At 45.0% G+C, this 20221-nt stretch overlaps 1 protein-coding gene across 1 annotated transcript in view; it reads right to left on the bottom strand.

Annotated features, from left to right (window-relative positions):
- Positions 1–1122: 1122 nt before the first annotated feature.
- cacnb2b (calcium channel, voltage-dependent, beta 2b) overlaps positions 1123–20221 on the bottom strand; it is a 57390-nt gene continuing 38291 nt past the window's right edge. The window contains exons 6-14 of the mRNA XM_030116056.1: positions 17194–17219; positions 14572–14652; positions 14412–14470; positions 13651–13760; positions 13358–13366; positions 11908–12059; positions 8564–8659; positions 5270–5443; positions 1123–1752 (exon numbers count right to left, since the gene is read on the bottom strand). Coding sequence (XP_029971916.1) covers positions 1123–1752; positions 5270–5443; positions 8564–8659; positions 11908–12059; positions 13358–13366; positions 13651–13760; positions 14412–14470; positions 14572–14652; positions 17194–17219 — 1337 coding nt within the window. The remainder of the gene's footprint in view (positions 1753–5269; positions 5444–8563; positions 8660–11907; positions 12060–13357; positions 13367–13650; positions 13761–14411; positions 14471–14571; positions 14653–17193; positions 17220–20221) is intronic.

Here is a 20221-nt window from a genome sequence, read left to right as displayed (position 1 = left end):
GCACACACACACACACACACACATACACACACACTCAGAAATGTATTGTACGTGTGCTGCTTTTTGTGATGAGATGTGTGTCCCGTTTTTCCACCTGCTGTTAAAATGCATCTGGGGTTATGGGAACACGTGTTGAGGCTTGAGGACGAAAGAGTTTCCTCTTGTCTGCATCGAGTGTTCTGGGCTAGATGCTTTAGATCAGAATCCAGTGATCCCTTCATGTTGCTTTGCTTAAAGGTCAAAGGGCAAGGCAAACAGTTGTGACCTCAGTCACTCAGTTTTTTGTTAACTGATAATAATGACAATGTTTCAAGAGCTACTCCCAAAGTATGGACTGTTCCACATTTTCCACATGAACGTGTGTGTGTGTGTGTGTGTGTGTGTGTGTGTGTGTGTCGATTTCAACGTCTGTCGCACTGCTGGAGAAGACGCTGGAGGATTTCTGTGCATGCTGCTGCCACTCCAGCGCACCTTAATGATGACTCAGAAACAGAAAAATAAATAAATAAATGATGATAAGCTAACAATGTATGTGCGTCATGTTCTATGAATGATCTTAATTATTATTTTAGCCTTTATTTTAACCTGCAATGAAGGAGCAGATAAACAGTTTGGAGCTCCTGGCAAGGCGGGTCTTAGTAGGGGATCCAGCAATCTCTGATCAATATAAATGCATGAGATCAAATTAAACCAGTTTGATGACTGTAGGTCTGGGTGAAGACTATACTGTCCATCACTGTCTGGCTCCTAAACTCACTGAAAGTGAACACTCAGAATATTGACTGACCCTGACGAATGCTGAAGCTGCTACCTCAGAAACTTACACCAGCTCCACTGTGTGGGACAGATTTCCAGCTACGCCGTCATCCTGCCTGCATTCCAGACACATATTGTTCTCACTACCAAACACTGAGACGATCTGCTGCCTGACCACCTCAGGAAGTGGCGCCTGGTCACACTTGTCTCTGTGACTTGTCTCCACATGTGCCCAGACACATTTTAATGTTAGGTGTAAACAGGACCAGAGGGTTAAAAATGTCACAGAAAGAACGATACTGCTGCACATCGTCCCATCAATATTTTTCAAAATGGTCCGCAAAAAATCCCAAGTGCAAACATCAGTCATGAGTGGATATAAGAGTCTCTGTGCCACTGTGGAGCGTCTCTGTCTCTCTCCCTGTGCCTGTCCCTGTCTCTCTCTCTCTCTCTGTCCCTCTCCCTGCCTCGGCCTTGGTAGTGGTGGTAGCTCGGATGATGGTGTGCAGGATGGCGGTCGGTCTGAGACGGCGTGTGCTGGTGACGCCGGTGCTGTTGGTTGCGTCTGTTGTGCTCCTGCTCATAGTCATCTCCCAGGTGCAGCGTGCCACGGTGGTGCTGGTGGTGCTGGTGGTGCTGGTGGTGCTGGTGGTAGTTGGTGCCTCGGTGGTTGTGGCGACCGTCCTCCTCCTCTTCCTCGACGTCGGCCGGGCGCCTCCGGGGAGCCCTCTGAACCCTGATTGGTTGTGCGTCACTGTCGCCAGGGGCGTGGCCGTGCTGCTGTGCGTGGTTGTGGTGATCCTGACGGCGGTGATGGTGGTGGTGATGGTGACGGACGTGCTGAGGTCGCTTTGATTCAACCCTCAGGAGTTCCTCCTCCTCTCCGTGCCCCTCCTCAGGCTCCTGAGCTGGGGCCGAAGGAGCCTCGTTGTCCAGATGGTCCTCACGGGAGCTTTTTCTCTTGACAGCTGCTGACTTCAAGTTTTTCTGCTCATCCTACAACAAAAAGCATCGTGTCAAGTGGTGAGCCCCCTTCAGCGTGCAACATGCAGGTATACAGGAATCTGTTCACTATTACTTGCCCCTTGTTTAAATGTGCAGTCAGTACTGTTCCAGAAACTCCAAACACATCATACTGTGATGTGGACATGCAAGTGTGTGTGTTTCCTGCATATACACATTACTCCTGCCTGCAGAACCAGGGGCCTCATTTATCAACCATGCACACGCACAAATGTGTGTGTAATGAGTGTCCATTGAGTGCGTACGAGCATTTCCAGGCAAAGAGTGTCATTTATCAACTTCTACCTGTAAATGTGTGAAAATGTACGCACAACTCTGACCAGGCTCAGAAAAACTCTAGAGGCAGAACAGCAAAGAGAGTCACGGCAGGGTAAAATGCAGCATATGTCGTACGTTTGCTTTAATTAAAAATGCTTAATTAACATTTCATTGAGATAGGAACACACGTTCTGTATGTGGGGGGAAAGTTTCTAAAAGAAGCGGAGACCTGGCTAAAATGTTTGTTAAATACTCACAGAAGTTTTGAGGAACCATGAGTACTGCAGGAAAAGAGTTTTCAAAGTTCAGCTGATGAGTTTGCTGAGAGCACAGAGCGGCTTCTCAAGAGGGAAAGGAGCTGGTTGATTGATTTATACTTCCATCCGGGGATTCTCCTGAGTTCTGCGAGTTCCGTGAAACACTGAGTAAAGCCTTGTAAGAATCATAGATTATTATGACTAACGTTAGTCTGGTGGCGCAGTTCTCCCTCATCATGTGGGAAGCTGTGATTCAGTTTCCTACTAGGATTTTTTTGTTCTTTCATATTTTTTTTTTTTTTGGCAAAACAAATGTTAATGGATTTATGCTGTGATTTATTGGAACTGTAGTGGAACCAAAGACAGAAGAACCAGAGCCATTCATCCAGCTCCTGTCCACTCTGGGATTTCTGACATGGACTTTAAAGGGGCTGTATCATGCAGAATTCACTTTTGTATGTTTCAACCTTGTTATATAGTTATTTATTCATCAAAAACACCCCAAAGCGGGTTTTTCCTTCATGCGTGCGTGTTTGAGCTTTCCTTGTTTTTCTCCTGCTCAGAGAGGCAGCCCCTCCCGTACCCGTGAAAACAGTCTGTCTCTTCTAGTGACATCTCTAGCAGCAGAGCGCGCCCCTGAGCCCGCCCCTCTCCCATTGACCCCGCCCCTCTCCCCCTGAGCCCGCCCCTCTCCCATTGACCCCGCCCCTCTCCCCCTGAGCCCGCCCCTCTCCCATTGACCCCGCCCCTCTCCCCCTGAGCCCGCCCCTCTCCCATTGACCCCGCCCCTCTCCCCTGAGCCCGCCCCTCTCCCATTGACCCCGCCCCTCTCCCCCTGAGCCCGCCCCTCTCCCCCTGAACCCGCCCCTCTCCCATTGACCCCACCCCTCTCCCATTGACCCCGCCCCTCTCCCCCTGAACCCGCCCCTCTCCCCCTGAACCCGCCCCTCTCCCCCTCCCCTGCAGGCCCTCGGTCGTGAAAAGGCTGAGCCAATCAGCATTGCTTCTTTTCGTATCTCTGATCACGGAGATAAACTTGAACCATCGTCTGGAAGCTACAATCAAGCAGGAGCAGGAGTCTGAGGGGTCTGCGCTTGGTGAGTTTCTCACAGGAAAAGATAGGGAGAGGTGGGATTTTCAGTCAAACAGAGCATTTTCTCTTCCAGGTTTCAGAATTAGCCCCAGAAAGTCTTTTATTTCACACAAAATGACTTTTCCTTTGCGCCAAAAATAAACTATTACCATGTTAATGCCTATGCTAGGGTTTGGATTAGCTAAAAAAGCAGGATACAGCCCCTTCAAAGTCAAACCATCTTTCTTTGCTCTGGCCATCTCTCCTCTGAGCATTAACTGTGGTGGTTACTTTATCAGGCAGAATCTCTCCTTTTGTTGGTTTTCCCAATATTCAATGTACCAAGAGTGTTTTCTGGTATTTTTCAACCTGCTGACAAATGTTTCAGCTTGAGAAAAGGTCGTCTTTTACTGGCGTACCACAACAGGTGTCTACACGCTTAATAGTTATGGATTTTTTAGTGTGTAGACGCATTGTAAATTTCATTTCATTTAGACGAAAGGACTTAAAACCTGTTCTATGCACAGATTGATAAATGAGGCCCCAGAACTTGAGCCTCTGATGGGCGAATTTACATTACATAGCTCCCGGCCAAGCTCCCAGGCTCTGATATAGGACCCGAGCATGTGGGACAAACCGCCAAGGAAGGGCGAGAACACACACACTCACATATATTGTATAAACGAGTACGAGTAGTCCCTGTTGTATTTTAGATTTATGTTGTATATAGTAGGGGTGAGCCGAATACTCATTTTAAACAAGTAGCCTACTCGTTACAGATAATGCATTTTTGCCGAATCCGAGTGTAGCCCGAGCATTGTCCGTCATTATTCATACCCGTGCTGATGGGAAATCCTCATCTAAATCATCATCTTCATCAAAAACTAGGGAAATCGGTGATAATGGAGGTGTGCGATGCATTTATTCTGCTTCGCGCTTGACAGAGACGACAGGATCCTCATGAGAGAAGCCATTCGGTGCTGGTAAATTTCAAATTTAGTATTTTATTTCATTTTGACATGATTGTGCCTGAGGAGGACCGTTAAAGGTTGAAACGTTGCATGACTGTGCACGCTCGGGGATTTTTTGGGGGTTTTTAAGTTTAGGCTGGAGTCCGAACAACATAGAGTTATAGAGTGACTCAGTCATAAAATTACATTTAAAAAAATAACTTTGACTTTGACAACTATGACAACTCTTGCATGGCTTGATCATAATCTCTTCCTCCATGCATTAATTAAAAAAAACGTATGTAAATAGTTCCTTTACGACTGGGACCAAAAATATTCCAAATCTTATTTCTGAGGCTGTTGTGTAAATAAATGATCATTTATATAACTGTAAAAATATTCATGACTAAAATTAAAAAAAAACAAACTTGTGCATTGTATAATTGAGACTGTTCTGTAAATAGTTTTCAAACAATGAATATAGCAACTTCTGAACAATCCATATCAATTTCAGACTTAAAATAGTGTTGTGTACCAACTTCTGCCCCACCCCATTTCCAGTTAAACCACGCCCACAGATATGAGTACAGATACGCATACAGATAGTGGTGTACTCGCTCATCCCTCATATGTGTGTGTATATATATATATATATATGTGTGTGTGTGTGTGTGTGTGTGTTCGCCCACTCCATTATATGATTGATATGATATGTGTGTCACTCACCAGAGGTGGGCCTAGTTCATTTCTTCAACTTTCCAATGGAGAACAATGAGAACACATGAAGTGAAAATGTTAGATGGCATTATGGAAGGAAACAATAGTGCAGTAAATCCTCAAGAAACAAAACCAAATCCTTAACTCTTGACAGTCAACACATAGGATGAAATGAGAAGACATGAGATATGAGATGAGGTGAGAAGGGGCTGCAGAGGTCTGTGGGCTTCATGTACCGGTACGACGGAGGGACTGGTGGGCATGGTGTTTTCCGCCAGCTGTGCCACCACAGCGTTGGCAGGCTCCATCTCTGGAGGATGGGTGGCTCTCCAGTACGACTCCAGGTAATCAGCAATGTGCTCACAGGCATCTGTCAGCTGGTTCTCATCTAAGATGACATCAAACATCTCCTAGAAGAACACCGGGGGAGAAGCGAATATCCAGCAATTAGAAACAAACCCCACAGTGACCTTTAACTCAGGGTCAAAACAGGCTGCCAGGGTCCGAGTGGATGTTGAGATGTGTCAATGAAGATGTAAGAGAATGTTAAAGATGGAAGTTTTCATTTAACAAAGTATTTCATTTTACAAAATTTCATTTTATAAAATATTTGCAGGATTCAGATATTTTTTTCTCACTTTTAGGAGAGCACCTGTTCTATCCAGGCCTACAAGACACACAGCATCAGATCTATCCAAGTCCACAGTACCAGATTCACCAACTTTTACCCAAATGCATTATCAGAATCAGAATCAGAATCAGAATCATTTATTAATGGCCACCCAACAAAGTTGGTGGAATTTGTTTCCAGTACAGCACTTAATGCTGACGTCTCACAGGGTCAGTTACAGTGTCACAAACAGACGTTACAGTCAATAGACATAAATGATTATACAGCAGTTTACATCAAGGCAATGACTGGTTTAAAGTCAGTATAGCTATTGGAAAAAAACTGTTTTTAAATCTGACTGATTTAGTTGTCAGAGAGCTGCAGCGCCTCCCAGAGGGCATAAGTGTGAACAGGTGGTGAGCAGGGTGTGTGTGGTCTGAGGGGGTTTTCCTTGCACGCTGTGCGATGCGTCTTGGGTACGGTGTGTCTCTGGATGGGAGAGTGTGGCCAGTGGTTTTGGAGGATTTATTGATTATGCGCTGGAGTTCTGTGTGATTGTGTGACTGTCCAAATTTCCATACCAGACTGTTATAGAAGAGGTGAGAATACTTTCAATGATGGCTGTTTAAAACTGAATGAGCTGGATGTTGTGTCTGACTTTGAATTTCTTGAGTTGTCTAACAAAAAATAGTCTTTTATTGGCTTTTTTGTAAATTTCGTCTGAGTGCTGCTTAAATTTGAGTGAGTTATTGATGTGTGTCCCAAGGAATTTAAATGAGTGGGTAATGTCTATAAGGTCAGCTGATGGAGATGGTGCTTTGAGAGCAGGTGAGCGTGAAAAATCAACGATCAGTTCTCTTGTTTTCGATGCGTTGAGCTGAAGGTTCAGTCTGACACCAGGGAGCCTGGGTGACCTGCTCGCCACGGTGTTTCTCATTATTGTCAGAGATAAGTCCAATTATTGTGGTGTCGTCTGCATATTGGAGGATGGATACTGAGCTGTGTGAGGATGTGAGTGTGTTTGTGTAGAGGGAGAATAACCAGGGCGATAGGACACAACCCTGAGGGGCCCCAGTGCTGAGGGTCAGAGGTCGGGATAAGAGGCCGCCCATCCCGACTCTCTGTGTCCTTTCTGAGAGGAAGCCTCTGATCCGGAGGCATAACGAAATGTCAGTGTCCATGTCCATACGTTTATTGAATAGATTGACCGGGTCAATGGTATTAAAGGCGGAGCTAAAGTCAATGAACATCACGGGTGTAGGTCTTAAGATGGTGAAGGATCTTGTGAAGAGCCAGATTTATTGCATCTTCACTGACCTATTGGCCCTGTATGCGAACTGGAAACTATGGGTGCTGAACATGTAACAGCTCAATACCCTGAATCAAGATAAGTACTGATCATATATCCTCAGTGTTCAGTCAATGTCATCAATGCTTATGTGTATATCTACCTTTCCTTTGCTGCTTTTGATTATACTTGATTGTCTTTTACTATACACTCACTGGCCACTTTATTAGGTACACCTTGCTAGTACCAGGTTGGACCTCATATAGATTCAACAAGGTGCTGGAAACATTCCTCAGAGACTTTGGTCCATATTGACATGAGAGCATGATGCAGTTGCTGCACATTCATGATGCCGATCTCCCGTTCCTCCACATCCCAGAGGTCTATTGGATGGAGATCTGGTGACTGGAAGCTGTTGGAGTCCAGTGAACTCATGGTCCTGTTCCAGAATCCAGTCTGAGATGATTGGAGCTTTATGACGGTGCGTTCTCCTGCTGGAAGCAGCTGTCAGAAGACGGTCCACTGTGGTCATAAAGGGACGGACATGGTCAGCAGCAAGACTCAGGCAGGCTGTGGCGTTGCAACCATGCTCAGTTGGTACTAAGGGGCCCAAAGAGTTCCAGGAAAATACCCCCCACACCATTGCACCACCAGCACCAGCCTGAACCGCTGATACCAGGCAGGATGGATCATGACGCCAAATTCTGACCCGACCATCCGAATGTCCCGGAGAAATCCAGACTCATCAGACCAGGCAACATTCTTCCAATCTTGTATCGTCCACTTTCAGTGAGCCTGTGTGAACTGTAGCCTCAGGTTCCTGGTCTCAGCTGACGGGAGTGGAACCCAGTGTGGGGTTCTGCTGCTGGAGCCCGTCTGCCTCCAGGTTTGACATGTTCTGCGTTCAGAGATGCTCTTCTGCAGACCTTGGTTGTTACGAGTGGTTCTTTGAGTTACTGTTGCCTTTCTATCGGCTCCAACCAGTCTGGCCAGTCTCCTCTGACCTCTGGCATCAACAAGTAAGTAAGTAAGTAAGTAAAAGTTTATTTATATAGCACATTTACAAGCGGCTTAGCCGTGCCAAAGTGCTTCACACAAGTGCAGAGAATAGAAACAAACAAAAAACGGTGAAAAGACAAAACAGCACAAACAAATTAAAACACAACAAGACATTTTCGGCCACAGAACTGCTGCACATTGGATATTTTCTCTGTTCCGGACCGTTCTCTGTAAACCCTAGAGATGGTTGTGCGTGAAAATCCCAGTAGATCAGTAGTTTCTGAAACACTCAGACCAACAACCATGCCACGTTGAAAGTCACTGAAATCACCTTTCTCCCCCGTTCTGATGCTCGGTTTGAACTGCAGCAGGTCGTCTGCACCATGTCTGAATGCACTGAGTTGGTGCCATGTGATTGGCTGATGTGAAATTTGCATTAACGAGCAGTTGGACAGGTGTGCCTAATAAAATGGCTGGTGAGTGTATAAATTGCATTCATATCTATAGATTTGATATCTTTTCTCTTATCCCTGTAGTTGTATCTTACGCCACAAGTTGTCTTTTCATTTTTTTAAAATTCTGTTGCACATGTTTAATGACAATAATTCACAACAGCCACTAGGAGGTACTTACCGGAGGACACTGGGCAAGTTTGTCTGCTGCCACCAGTTGAACATTGAGATGTTTGGTCTGAGACTTCCCTCTCGTCTTGATCAGCCTTGTCAACACCTACACAGTGTGTTTGGAGTAAGAAGTAGAAGAAACAGAAGAATCACAGTCAGCTGATATTTTAGACTCAATTACAAGCTTGCATACTGATTTTGGATTGTGTTTTCATTCTATATCAGGTCAGTACACACAAGATTAAGGCATTTAGCCAAAAAGAATAATGTTATATTTGAATCAACTCCAACTTTGTTCATAACTGATCTCTTCTCGACCCTTTATTCAGCTCAGAGTTCAGCATGTGATCCCAGCTATAAAGGTGAAGTGAGGTTTATCTGGACATGTCAGCTGTTTCTCTACTGAGGGAGGAAATACACAAGCTCACAGAAAGCTTTAAAGGGGCTGTAGGTCTACACGATTTTGACAAAAAACCTAATTGCGATTTTTCTGACCAATAATGCGATTGCAATTCGATTTGCGATTTTCACATTTTATTCTTTCAAATGCAGAAAACAGGTAAAATTATGGTAAAAAAAAATTCCTGTTACTTTTACATGGTCTTGCTCAAATTGACACATAAAATAACCTAATGTAAACTAACCTGACAAAGCTTCAGGCAGCGGCAGCGAGACGCCACCGTCCGTGTCTGCATCACGTTTGAAAAAAAAGTGCATTGTTTTAATGAAATAACAAAATAATAAAAACCCAATGTTGTCGAAATTGTAATTCAATACTGGTCTTGCTTGCATGTTTCACAGAAAATTACTTAGACAACAGTTTTCAACGTGAAATAAATGGAAATTGAAAACCAGAACCGCAAATAGGCACCACTGTGAAACCAACTTCAGCTCACACAAAAAAAAAAAAACAACTCGCCAGCCTCTAAAGATGAGGGTAAAAAAAAAAAAATTAAATCCTTATTGCTGTAATATTGTTAGATCACAGTCAGTTTAGTAACCCTACTCTGGGTCATGATCGTCCCTCTCATTCTTGGGCTGCAGCTTCATGTTTTCATGGAGAGAGAGAGAGCATCACATGCTGGATGAAGGCTGAGCTGTGGGGCGATCAGGTGAGAGAGAGAATAACCTACGACTTGTCTGTGTTTCTGTAATGTGTAGCGGTGAGTCTTCAGGTGTTGGTACAAATTAGACGTGTTTCCTCTGGATCTGGCTGCTGCACGGCGACACCATCTACACCTGGCTCCACGTGGTTCTTTTCAAACCAGAGTCCAAACAGCTGAGCTCCAGTTCCTTCTGACACCAGCGGCTCCGCCCCTCTCCTGCTGTCATCTCAGTCATTTTCACACCGTGATCGAGTCACACTGAAGACTTGTTGCTCCTCACGACACCGCAGAGCACACTGCAGGGTTTGTTGTTAGCAACCTGACACTAGTTAGCTGCAGCAGTGCAGTGCAGACATATTTGCTTCCTATTGTCATTTCTGATTGGCCGGTGGCCCGGAACGCGAGACTGGAACGTTTTGATTGGCGGACAGGTCTGTCACTCAAATGCCTCGAAAAAAACCTCAGCCCTGTGCGGTTCGGTTACCGCAGCAGTTAAAACCTCAATTTCGATGAGGTGTCGGTTAACCGTCCGGCCCTAAGGGGCTGTATCATGCAAAATTCACTTTTTGTATGTTTTAACCTTGTTATACCAGGGGGTACTGGAAAGAAACCAGACTGTGGTTATAACTTTTTATTTTTTTATTTTCACATTTAATCAAAACTGTCACCTTCACAGTCCTCTCCTTCGGCTTGAATCCAGCGCTGCAGCCGGGATTTCCACTGCTCAGAACAGTCACCATGCTGCTGCGTAATGGTCCCTTTAAGAGCGTCCTTCGATTTTTTTTCACCTCTCCACGTCATCAAAGCTCCGCCCCTTCAGTTCCGTGTTCATTCTTTTGAAGAGACAGAAGTCTCACGGGGCTGAATGGAGGGGATACGGCGGACGGAGCAGCAGGGCCATGCCGTTTCTCACCAGAGCCCTGTGGGTAAAACAGTCCCCCCTCTCCCACAGCGCCGCCGCTTCAGCCTGACCGCCTCCCGGAGCGCCGCAGCAGGGAGGATCTTCCAGACAGCCTCCATCGTCCTCCAGCTGCCTTTCAGCTCCTGGACATGTCCACCCAGCCTGGTTCTGCTCCTGGTTCAGAGGCGCCGGAGCATTCTGGGATTTTTCAAAGGAGGGGAGGGACTGTAGTAACATAAACACTGGCTGTGAGCTGCCTGTGTGTCTTTGGGAGGTGAAATTTTTCACAGTTATCCTCAAGGCTATGCTATAGCGACATATAATGGCCACAAGTCTGAAATCATTCTTGTTTTAAAATTATAAACACAGTCCGGGAACTTTCCGGTACCCCCTCGTATAGTCATGTTCTCACCAAAAACACCCCAAAGCGTTTTTTTCCTTCGTGCCTGTGTGTTCGAGCTTTCCTGGTGTTTCTGCTGCTCAGAGAGGCAGCCCCTCCCACACCGTGAAAACACTCTGTTTTCCCACGTTCACGTCTCACGGAGAAGATGGCTCCCCTGAGCCCCCCTCCCGCAGGCCCTCAGCAATCAGCGTTGCCGCTTTTTTCTAACTCCGATTACGGAGATAAACTTTGACCATCGTCTGAAAGCAACAATCAAGCAAGAGCAAGAGTCTGAAGGGTCTGAAGGGTCTGGAGGGTCTGAAGGGTCTGGAGGGTCTGAAGGGTCTGAAGGGTCTGAAGGGTCTGCGCTTGGTGAGTTTCTAACAGGAAAAGACGTTTTCGCGTGTTTTTGTGTGTAGAGAAGCTAGAGCTAAAGAGCTAAAGCTAGCTAGCGTATTTGTTTTGAAGCGCTGATTGGTTGAAGTAGCTGTCAGTCAAAGTCCACAGGGGGAGAGGCGGGGTTTTCAGTGAAACGGAGCGTTTTCTCTTCCGGGTTTCAGAATTAGCCCCAGAAAATCTTTTATTTCTCACAAAATGACTTTTCCTTTGCGCCAAACATAAACTATTACCATGTTAATGCCATTTCTAGGGTTTGGACTAGCTAAAAAAGCAGGATACAGCCCCTTTAAGAGTGGCACCAAAATCAGAGTTCAAAGGTCATTATCCTCTGGATCCAGCCTTCTGTCAGGTGTAGATTTCAGGGTGATGTGTGAGGCTCAAGTGGATAAAATGAAATTTAAATATTTTTAGACCTCAGTTTTGGTGCTTTGTAAGGACCAGACCTCAGTCTTGGTGTTTCATGGGTTTCAGACCTCAGCGTTCGTGTTTCTTCGGGACCAGACCTTCACTCAGTTTTGGTATTATGTACTTCATTGTGAAACGCTGCTTTCTATGATGAAGCCTACCTTTGGCGAGGAGATTTTGACATAGACGAGGATCGGAGCCAGGGAGGTCTTGGACACCTGTAGAGGGTGGTTGACTGTGTCTGCATCTAAAACCACCAGCTGCAGGCTGCGGGCCAGTTCAAAGATACGCTCCACCTCCCCCTGGATCTGAGCTGCAAAAGCAAACAGGAAAAGGTGTTTACAGCTCAAACCCTGCTTACAAATCACAACCATCCAATGAAAACATCTGCTTTATTACATTTTGATTTTTAAAAAGTTTGGGGATCACCTACTGATCAGTGCGCCACATGGATCAGCAATAGTCAGCTAAGCACCATCAATGACACAATGTCATGCTTCATTAAAAAAAAAAATCTGTTTTGGGACGACACCACAGTGTGGGGCTCGTCTCAGGAGCAGATGAGACTGCTTATCAGGTGAAGCTATGAGCAGCGACTCCAGTCTTGTCACAGCCTCATCTAGAACACTTTCAAGTTGAAGAAAGTGATTATCGACTTCAGGTGGTGTAAACTGGACATTCAGCCCATAACAATAAAAGGGGGCAGGGTGGAGATGGTGCCAGATTTCAGGTTCCTGGGCACCTACATCAGTGAGGACCTGACCTGGACTGCAAAGTCCAGGTCAGTCCTGAAGATGGCACAGCAGAGACTCCCTGAGGATTCTCCAAAAGAACAGTCTTGGTGTCCTTCTGCTGCTGCTGGGTGGAGTCAGCGCTGTGCTTCTCCAGCTCCAGAGGCTCATGAACACTGCCCAGAGACTGACCCTGTTCCATCTCTGGAGGAGATCAACCAGAGACAGACCAGATGTCCTGTCCCGTCTCATCAGGGACTTCTCACACCATGGTCACCATCTTTTTGAACTCTTACTCTCAGGAAGGTGTTTTAGGTCAATTATTGACAAGAACAGTTTTTACCCAAGCGCTGTTGTTGACCTGAATGCTGCTCAGCATAACCAGACCTTGAACAGCTGACCATCCTCAATTTTCACTTTGCATGAATCCTTCCAATACAAGGTGCAATAAGTCAACTCAATTACTACTGCAGCAACACATCATCAGCAGGGTAAAACTAACCTGTCTCACCACGGTCTGACCAGCTCACGTTCCCCATTAGTGGAGAACAATCCACCGCTTGGTGAATTCTGCTTCACAATGAGAGGAAGAGTCGACATCCAAGGATCAAAAAGCGACGTCGCTATGAACGCTGGGCCGGCAGCCAGTTCTCCCTGTGGGAACTCTTTCTTTCACCTATCTTTAACCTCCCTCCCCTTTCATATTGGACTGTGTATAGTCTTTTAATATTTAATATTTGTCATTTGCAGTTTATTTTCTCGTTGCATTGTTGCGAGAGCTGCTGCTATTTTAAATCTTAAATTCAAACATGGGAACAGAGGCAGGTGCAGGAATGAGGAAATGAAGGGAACAAAAGAGAAAGATTTCAGTCATACATACCAGCAGTATCTGGGAGGAGATAGCAGAGAAAGAAAGATAAAGACAAGTAAATCTCATTCTATTCTGCCACAAATGAAGTTCAAAATTATAGAATTTTAAATACTAAATCCAAATGCAAATATGTATGAATAACTCGAACTGTGAACTTTAATCATGTAAAAATTTTAATTGATTGCGTCTTACACTGGTTGTAAAAAATGCATCCTGTCAAAGCTGGTGTAAATTATGGGAAAAGTAAATGATGACTTCCAAAGTACAAAGAAATTGTCATCATACAACTGAAATAAAAGCACCTAAATTGGAGCGAGTGTTGGAGCGGTCCATTAAGGCCTTTTTCCCAGGGTTGTTGAGAATGGAGCGTTTAGCCAGAGAGATGTCTGCTGTCACCCGGGTGATCGTGATTCTGGGTAAAAGGCAAAATTATCCAAATGGTTATATGCTCGAGATTGTAATAATGCTTCTTCATTACATTATCACTATTATTGATTTTACTATTATTATTAGACAGTGTAGTAGTCATTAACAGAAAGAAAGATTTGATCTTGCTTTTTTTTCTACCTGTGCAACATAAGCAGTAGAGCTGAAAAACAGTCCATTCACAATCATTTCTTCATATCAGTGTTTTTCATATCACATATTGTTATATATCAGGAAATTAAAAAAAAATCAGGTTTTCTCAATGTTAAATGTTCACTCTTAGTGAGATTTGAAGACATCAGATTAATTTTAATGCGAATATTAATTTTCTATCAAAGTTAAACGTAAGATATAACTTACACTATACAACTATACAACTCTTTCAGATAATAATAACAACAACAACAATAATAATAATAAAAATAAATTTGCTGAGCTGCTTGACCTGTTAAGGGCAGGTATGAGCCACCTATGAGCAAAGACACTTCATATGTCAGTACTGTCATCGTTCTGTTAGCTAACCCTAATAAACAGACTAAATAACATCTAATAGCTGGCCAAAAACACCAAAAACAACCAGATAGAGACAGAGAAGAAGGAAGAAATACCTACAGAAAATATGTGTGACAGAACTTACCTGCCTTCAAATCGATGTTTTAAAAAGTCGAATAGTGCTTTTTGCATCATATCTGTAACCTGGCAATAAAAAAAGAGAAATATAAAATTTCAGAGCCTGACATAAGCCTGAAGGATAGCGCGAAACCTCAACATCTGTTGTCAAAGGAAGTCTGCCTCACCTCCAAGCCCTTCAGTGAAGGTCCCATCAGAACCACAGGACGCATTGTTGGCACCACATCATACATGGCCACCTGCTCACCCTGCAGCCATCACCAAGCAGAAACAAAGGTCAAAGGTCAAAGGTCAAATGTATTTATATAGCACATTTAAAACACAGTAGCCACTGCCCAAAGTGCTGCACACATTTTAAAAAAGCATTAAAATATAACATACAAGAAGGAAAGAAAGGAAAAGAAAAAACTATTTAAAAAGAAATAAATAAATAAATAAAAATAAATATAAGGCACACTGTCTGGTTCAGGTTGTGTTGAAGGCCAATGTGAAAAGATGGGTTTTAAGCTGTGATTTAAAAGTTTCAATCGAGGGGGCAGACCTGATGTTCAGAGGGAGACGGTTCCAAAGCTGTGGTCCCGCAACTGCAAAGGCTCTGTCACCTCTGCTCTTACACCTGGAGCGAGGGCATACTAGGAGTCGCTGGTCACATGACCTCAGAGCTCTGGCAGGTGTATACAAAGATAACATTTCTGTCAAATACGAGGGCGCTAGGCCATTTAAAGATTTAAAAACAAGCAGCAAGATTTTAAACTGAACTCTGAAACAGACAGGGAGCCAATGAAGAGACTGCAGCACAGGAGTGATATGATCAACACGCCTCGCCCTGACAGGAGGCGGGCAGCTGCGTTCTGGACCAGCTGTAACCGACGCAGAGAGCAAGCAGCCAGACCAATGTACAGCGAGTTACAATAATCCAAACGTGATGTGATAAACACCTGGATTAGTCTTTCTAACTGGTCGGAAGGCAAGTAAGATTTAACTTTAGATATCAGACGTAGCTGGAAAAAGCTTGTTTTAATCACTGAGCGAGCTGATCTGTTTTTCCAAGCTGAGTGAGCTGTCAAAACTAACTCCTAGGTTTTTTACAAGAGGGCTGCAGGAAAATCCACAATCAGTAGAAGGCCCAGGTTTACCAAAGAGAATCATTTCGGTTTTGTTTTCATTTAAACTTAAAAAGTTCAAATTCAGCCAATCCTTTACCTCCTGGAGGCACTGCTGTAAAGATGAACGTGCATTTTCAGCCTGCAATGGTAGATATATTTGTACATCGTCAGCAAAACAATGAAAAGAAAGCTGGTATTTGCGAAAAATTGAGCCAAGAGGCAACATATAGATAGAAAATAGAGTGGGGCCAAGGACAGAGCCCTGGGGGACTCCACATGTTAAGGGGGCTTTAGCTGACGAAAATGAGCAGAGGCTCACTGAGAAGTGCCTTCCGGTGAGGTAGGATCTAAACCATTTCAGGACTGTGCCTTTCATTCCAACACAGGATTGCATACGATCTAATAAGATCTCCTGGTCCACAGTGTCAAAGGCTGCGGTGAGATCTAAAAGCACCAGGGCTGCAGGCTGGCCAGAATCAGTTACTAAAAGCAGGTCATTTAGAATTTTTAAAAGTGCAGTTTCAGTGCTATGATGTGATTTAAAACCAGATTGGAATTTTTCTGTTAAATTATTTGAGTCCAGATAAGTCTGCAGCTGACAGCTGACAAACAGAAAAACCTGCTTACATTCAGTACAACCGCCATTTTCAGGGAGACTCTTATAAATATGAGCCATTAACACTGTGGAGTCAGAGCTTTATGGACAAACTCCAGGCAGCTCATGTGTCTGGTTCTGTGAATGTTCTGTCATGTTGATATACATGAACCTTTATTGGGGGAATTTACCTTGAAATGAACCTTTAACCCTTTTAAAGCAGTTCTGAAGCTGTTTGAAATGTCAAATAAAAATAATATAGATATGGCTATTTCCACATAATAGGGTGGAAGCTTCATTGCGTCCGTTCAGAGGGGCAGTAGAGCCACAGGTTGCTCATGGCTCATGAAGTACATGAAGTCTTCAGGTTTTTTTTTCTTTCTTGTTGTTTGTCTGTCAGTAGGCAGTGGCAGCACCCAAGCAACCAGCCAGCTTTTCAGAAAAGATCATTCAAGGATTGTTTGTGTTGAGGAGTCTAGATGTTGGTTTATAGCATCAAAGTATCCAAATATGACCAAAACAAAACCAACAGTGTCACGCCCTGTGCCCCTGCGACCTCGTGGAGGTGCTGGGGTCCTGTTCTGTGTTTGTCTGCCCTCATGTTCTCCTGCCTGGTCTGTCTCGTTAACTCCCTGATGTGCTGCACCTGTCCTGCCCCCTTTATTAAGCCCCGATGTCCTGGTGTGTCTTGTCGGCTCCTTGTGGGTCTGTCTGTGTGTTTGCGTGTCCTGGCCTGCACCTGCTGTGTTTTTTGAGTTTCCCAAGTTCCTGGTTTCCTGACCTCCTGAGTTCCTTTTGGAAATAAAAGACCCTTTTTGTACTCTGCCTGCTGCCTGCGCCTGGGTCCTTCCGCCTCGCACCGTGACAAACAGACACTGCTGAAAATGTGATGGCATTATGTTCTAACGGCAGGTCTGTAGTCTGGCGAACACGCCTGCTGGCTCCGCCTCCTCTTGGAATGCCACTTTGGAGCATAATGAGGTGCAATGAATGTGTGCAGCAGATGATTGGTTGAACAGATGATATAAGTCAAGTGTAGTACTTCATCAGCAGTAAGGGTGTGTCTTTGTGAATGTCTCTCCACTTACCGGTTTCTTCTTCACCTGCTGATTGGCTGTTCAAACAGAAGCACAGTATCTCACGTTAGCTCTCCAGTCATCAATGCAATTATTATGGAATATAATGTTATATACACTTGGGCAAAAAATTATTTATTCAGCCACCGATTGATCAGGTTCTCCCACTTAAAATGATGGCAGAGGTCAGCAATCTTCATCATAGCTACACTTCAACTGTGACAGAAAAAAAAATCCAGGAAATCACATTGAAGGATTTTTAAAGAATTTATTTGTAAATTGTGGTGGAAAATAAGTATTTGGTCACCTGCAAATAAGCAAGATCTGTGGCTCTCACAGAGCTGTAGTTCTTCTTTAAGAAGCTCTTTTGTCGTCTACTCATCACCTGCATTAATTGTTCCTGTTTGAACTGGTTATCTGTAGAAAACACACCTGTCCACAGCCTCAAGCAGTCAGACTCCAAACTGCACCAGGAACCAACTGCAGACCTGCACCAGGCTGTCCAACAACACCAGGAACCAACTGCAGACCTGCACCAGGCTGTCCAACAACACCAGGAACCAACTGTAGACCTGCACCAGGCTGTCCAACAACACCAGGAACCAACTGAAGACCTGCACCAGGCTGTCCAACAACACCAGGAACCAACTGTAGACCTGCACCAGGCTGTCCAACAACACCAGGAACCAACTGTAGACCTGCACCAGGCTGTCCAACAACACCAGGAACCAACTGTAGACCTGCACCAGGCTGTCCAACAACACCAGGAACCAACTGAAGACCTGCACCAGGCTGTCCAACAACACCAGGAACCAACTGAAGACCTGCACCAGGCTGTCCAACAACACCAGGAACCAACTGAAGACCTGCACCAGGCTGTCCAACAACACCAGGAACCAACTGCAGACCTGCACCAGGCTGTCCAACAACACCAGGAACCAACTGCAGACCTGCACCAGGCTGTCCAACAACACCAGGAACCAACTGCAGACCTGCACCAGGCTGTCCAACAACACCAGGAACCAACTGTAGACCTGCACCAGGCTGTCCAACAACACCAGGAACCAACTGTAGACCTGCACCAGGCTGTCCAACAACACCAGGAACCAACTGCAGACCTGCACCAGGCTGTCCAACAACACCAGGAACCAACTGTAGACCTGCACCAGGCTGTCCAACAACACCAGGAACCAACTGCAGACCTGCACCAGGCTGTCCAACAACACCAGGAACCAACTGCAGACCTGCACCAGGCTGTCCAACAACACCAGGAACCAACTGCAGACCTGCACCAGGCTGTCCAACAACACCAGGAACCAACTGTAGACCTGCACCAGGCTGTCCAACAACACCAGGAACCAACTGTAGACCTGCACCAGGCTGTCCAACAACACCAGGAACCAACTGCAGACCTGCACCAGGCTGTCCAACAACACCAGGAACCAACTGTAGACCTGCACCAGGCTGTCCAACAACACCAGGAACCAACTGCAGACCTGCACCAGGCTGTCCAACAACACCAGGAACCAACTGTAGACCTGCACCAGGCTGTCCAACAACACCAGGAACCAACTGCAGACCTGCACCAGGCTGTCCAACAACACCAGGAACCAACTGTAGACCTGCACCAGGCTGTCCAACAACACCAGGAACCAACTGCAGACCTGCACCAGGCTGTCCAACAACATCAGGAACCAACTGTAGACCTGCACCAGGCTGTCCAACAACACCAGGAACCAACTGTAGACCTGCACCAGGCTGTCCAACAACACCAGGAACCAACTGTAGACCTGCACCAGGCTGTCCAACAACACCAGGAACCAACTGCAGACCTGCACCAGGCTGTCCAACAACACCAGGAACCAACTGTAGACCTGCACCAGGCTGGTGAGGCAAAAAAATCAAATCTCCGGACCTGGACCCTGGAGTGGTCTAAGCCGGTCTCCAGACCTCAACTCGATAGAAAATCTATGGAGGGAGTTGAATGTCGGCGTTGCCCGGCGACAGCCCCAAAACATACCATAGATATGCTCTAGAGGTCTACATGCATGGGCCGAAATCATTTCTACAGCGGGTGAAACCTGCTGAAGACCTACAGTTAACCTTTGACCTGTGATTGCTGACAAAGATTATACTACAAAGTCAACAACTTTTATTATTGACCAAATACTTATTATCCACCATATTTAACAAACAGGCCTTTAAAACATTCTACAGTGTGACTTCCAGGATTGTTTTCCACATTCTGTTTCTCACAGTTGAAGTGCAACTATGATCAAAATGACAGACCTGTCATTATTTTATGAGGGAGAATTTGCATAATCGGTGGCTGAATAAATCATTTTTGCCCCACTGTGTAATACAAAATAATGACCACAGGCCTCAACGCAAACTCATATCAACAATCACAAAATGCACATCACAACTGACTGAACACATTACATCTGTTCATTATACAGTCATGTCAACACATCTGACAGTCCTACTACATTACTGTTAATAACAGATTCACTTCATTATTTCAGCATTGTTTATTTCATTTATTTTGTTCATTCAAACCTCTGGTCAAAGTTACTGTAATGAGTTTCTTTCTCTCAGTGAGTCTTCCAGCCCGGAATTGACTAAAACCGGCCGTTCATTTCCTAGTGAAGTTTCTGCAGGTTAAGAGAGGCATAGGACCCACACTGCTTCTTTACTTCCTCAATCACCATCTCTCTCTCTCTCTCCCCCCCCCCCTCTCTCTCTCTCTCCTTCTCTCTCTCCTCCCCTGGGTCCGGTCCTTGGAGTTTCTTCCTGAATTCTTCCGTTCAGCTGACTGCTGCCTGTGCTTGCTCATGTGGAATTGTTGGATTTTTCTCTTTACAAGTGTCTTGAAATGACTTTTGTAAAAGTTCAGTTTTAATGAATTTAACCACAGATTGTTGAATATGTGTGTGTGTGTGTGTGTGTGTGTGTGTGTCCAGTATATGACTTCTTATTAGTGTGTGTTTGTTTCTCAGAACATCCCCCTTGTGTGCTCACGTTGGCTTACTGAAGTTTA

The sequence above is a fragment of the Salarias fasciatus genome, chromosome 18 (genome assembly GCF_902148845.1).
Source record: "Salarias fasciatus chromosome 18, fSalaFa1.1, whole genome shotgun sequence".
Taxonomy (NCBI): Eukaryota; Metazoa; Chordata; class Actinopteri; order Blenniiformes; family Blenniidae; genus Salarias; species Salarias fasciatus.
This window is presented reverse-complemented; position numbering and strand designations above follow the sequence as displayed.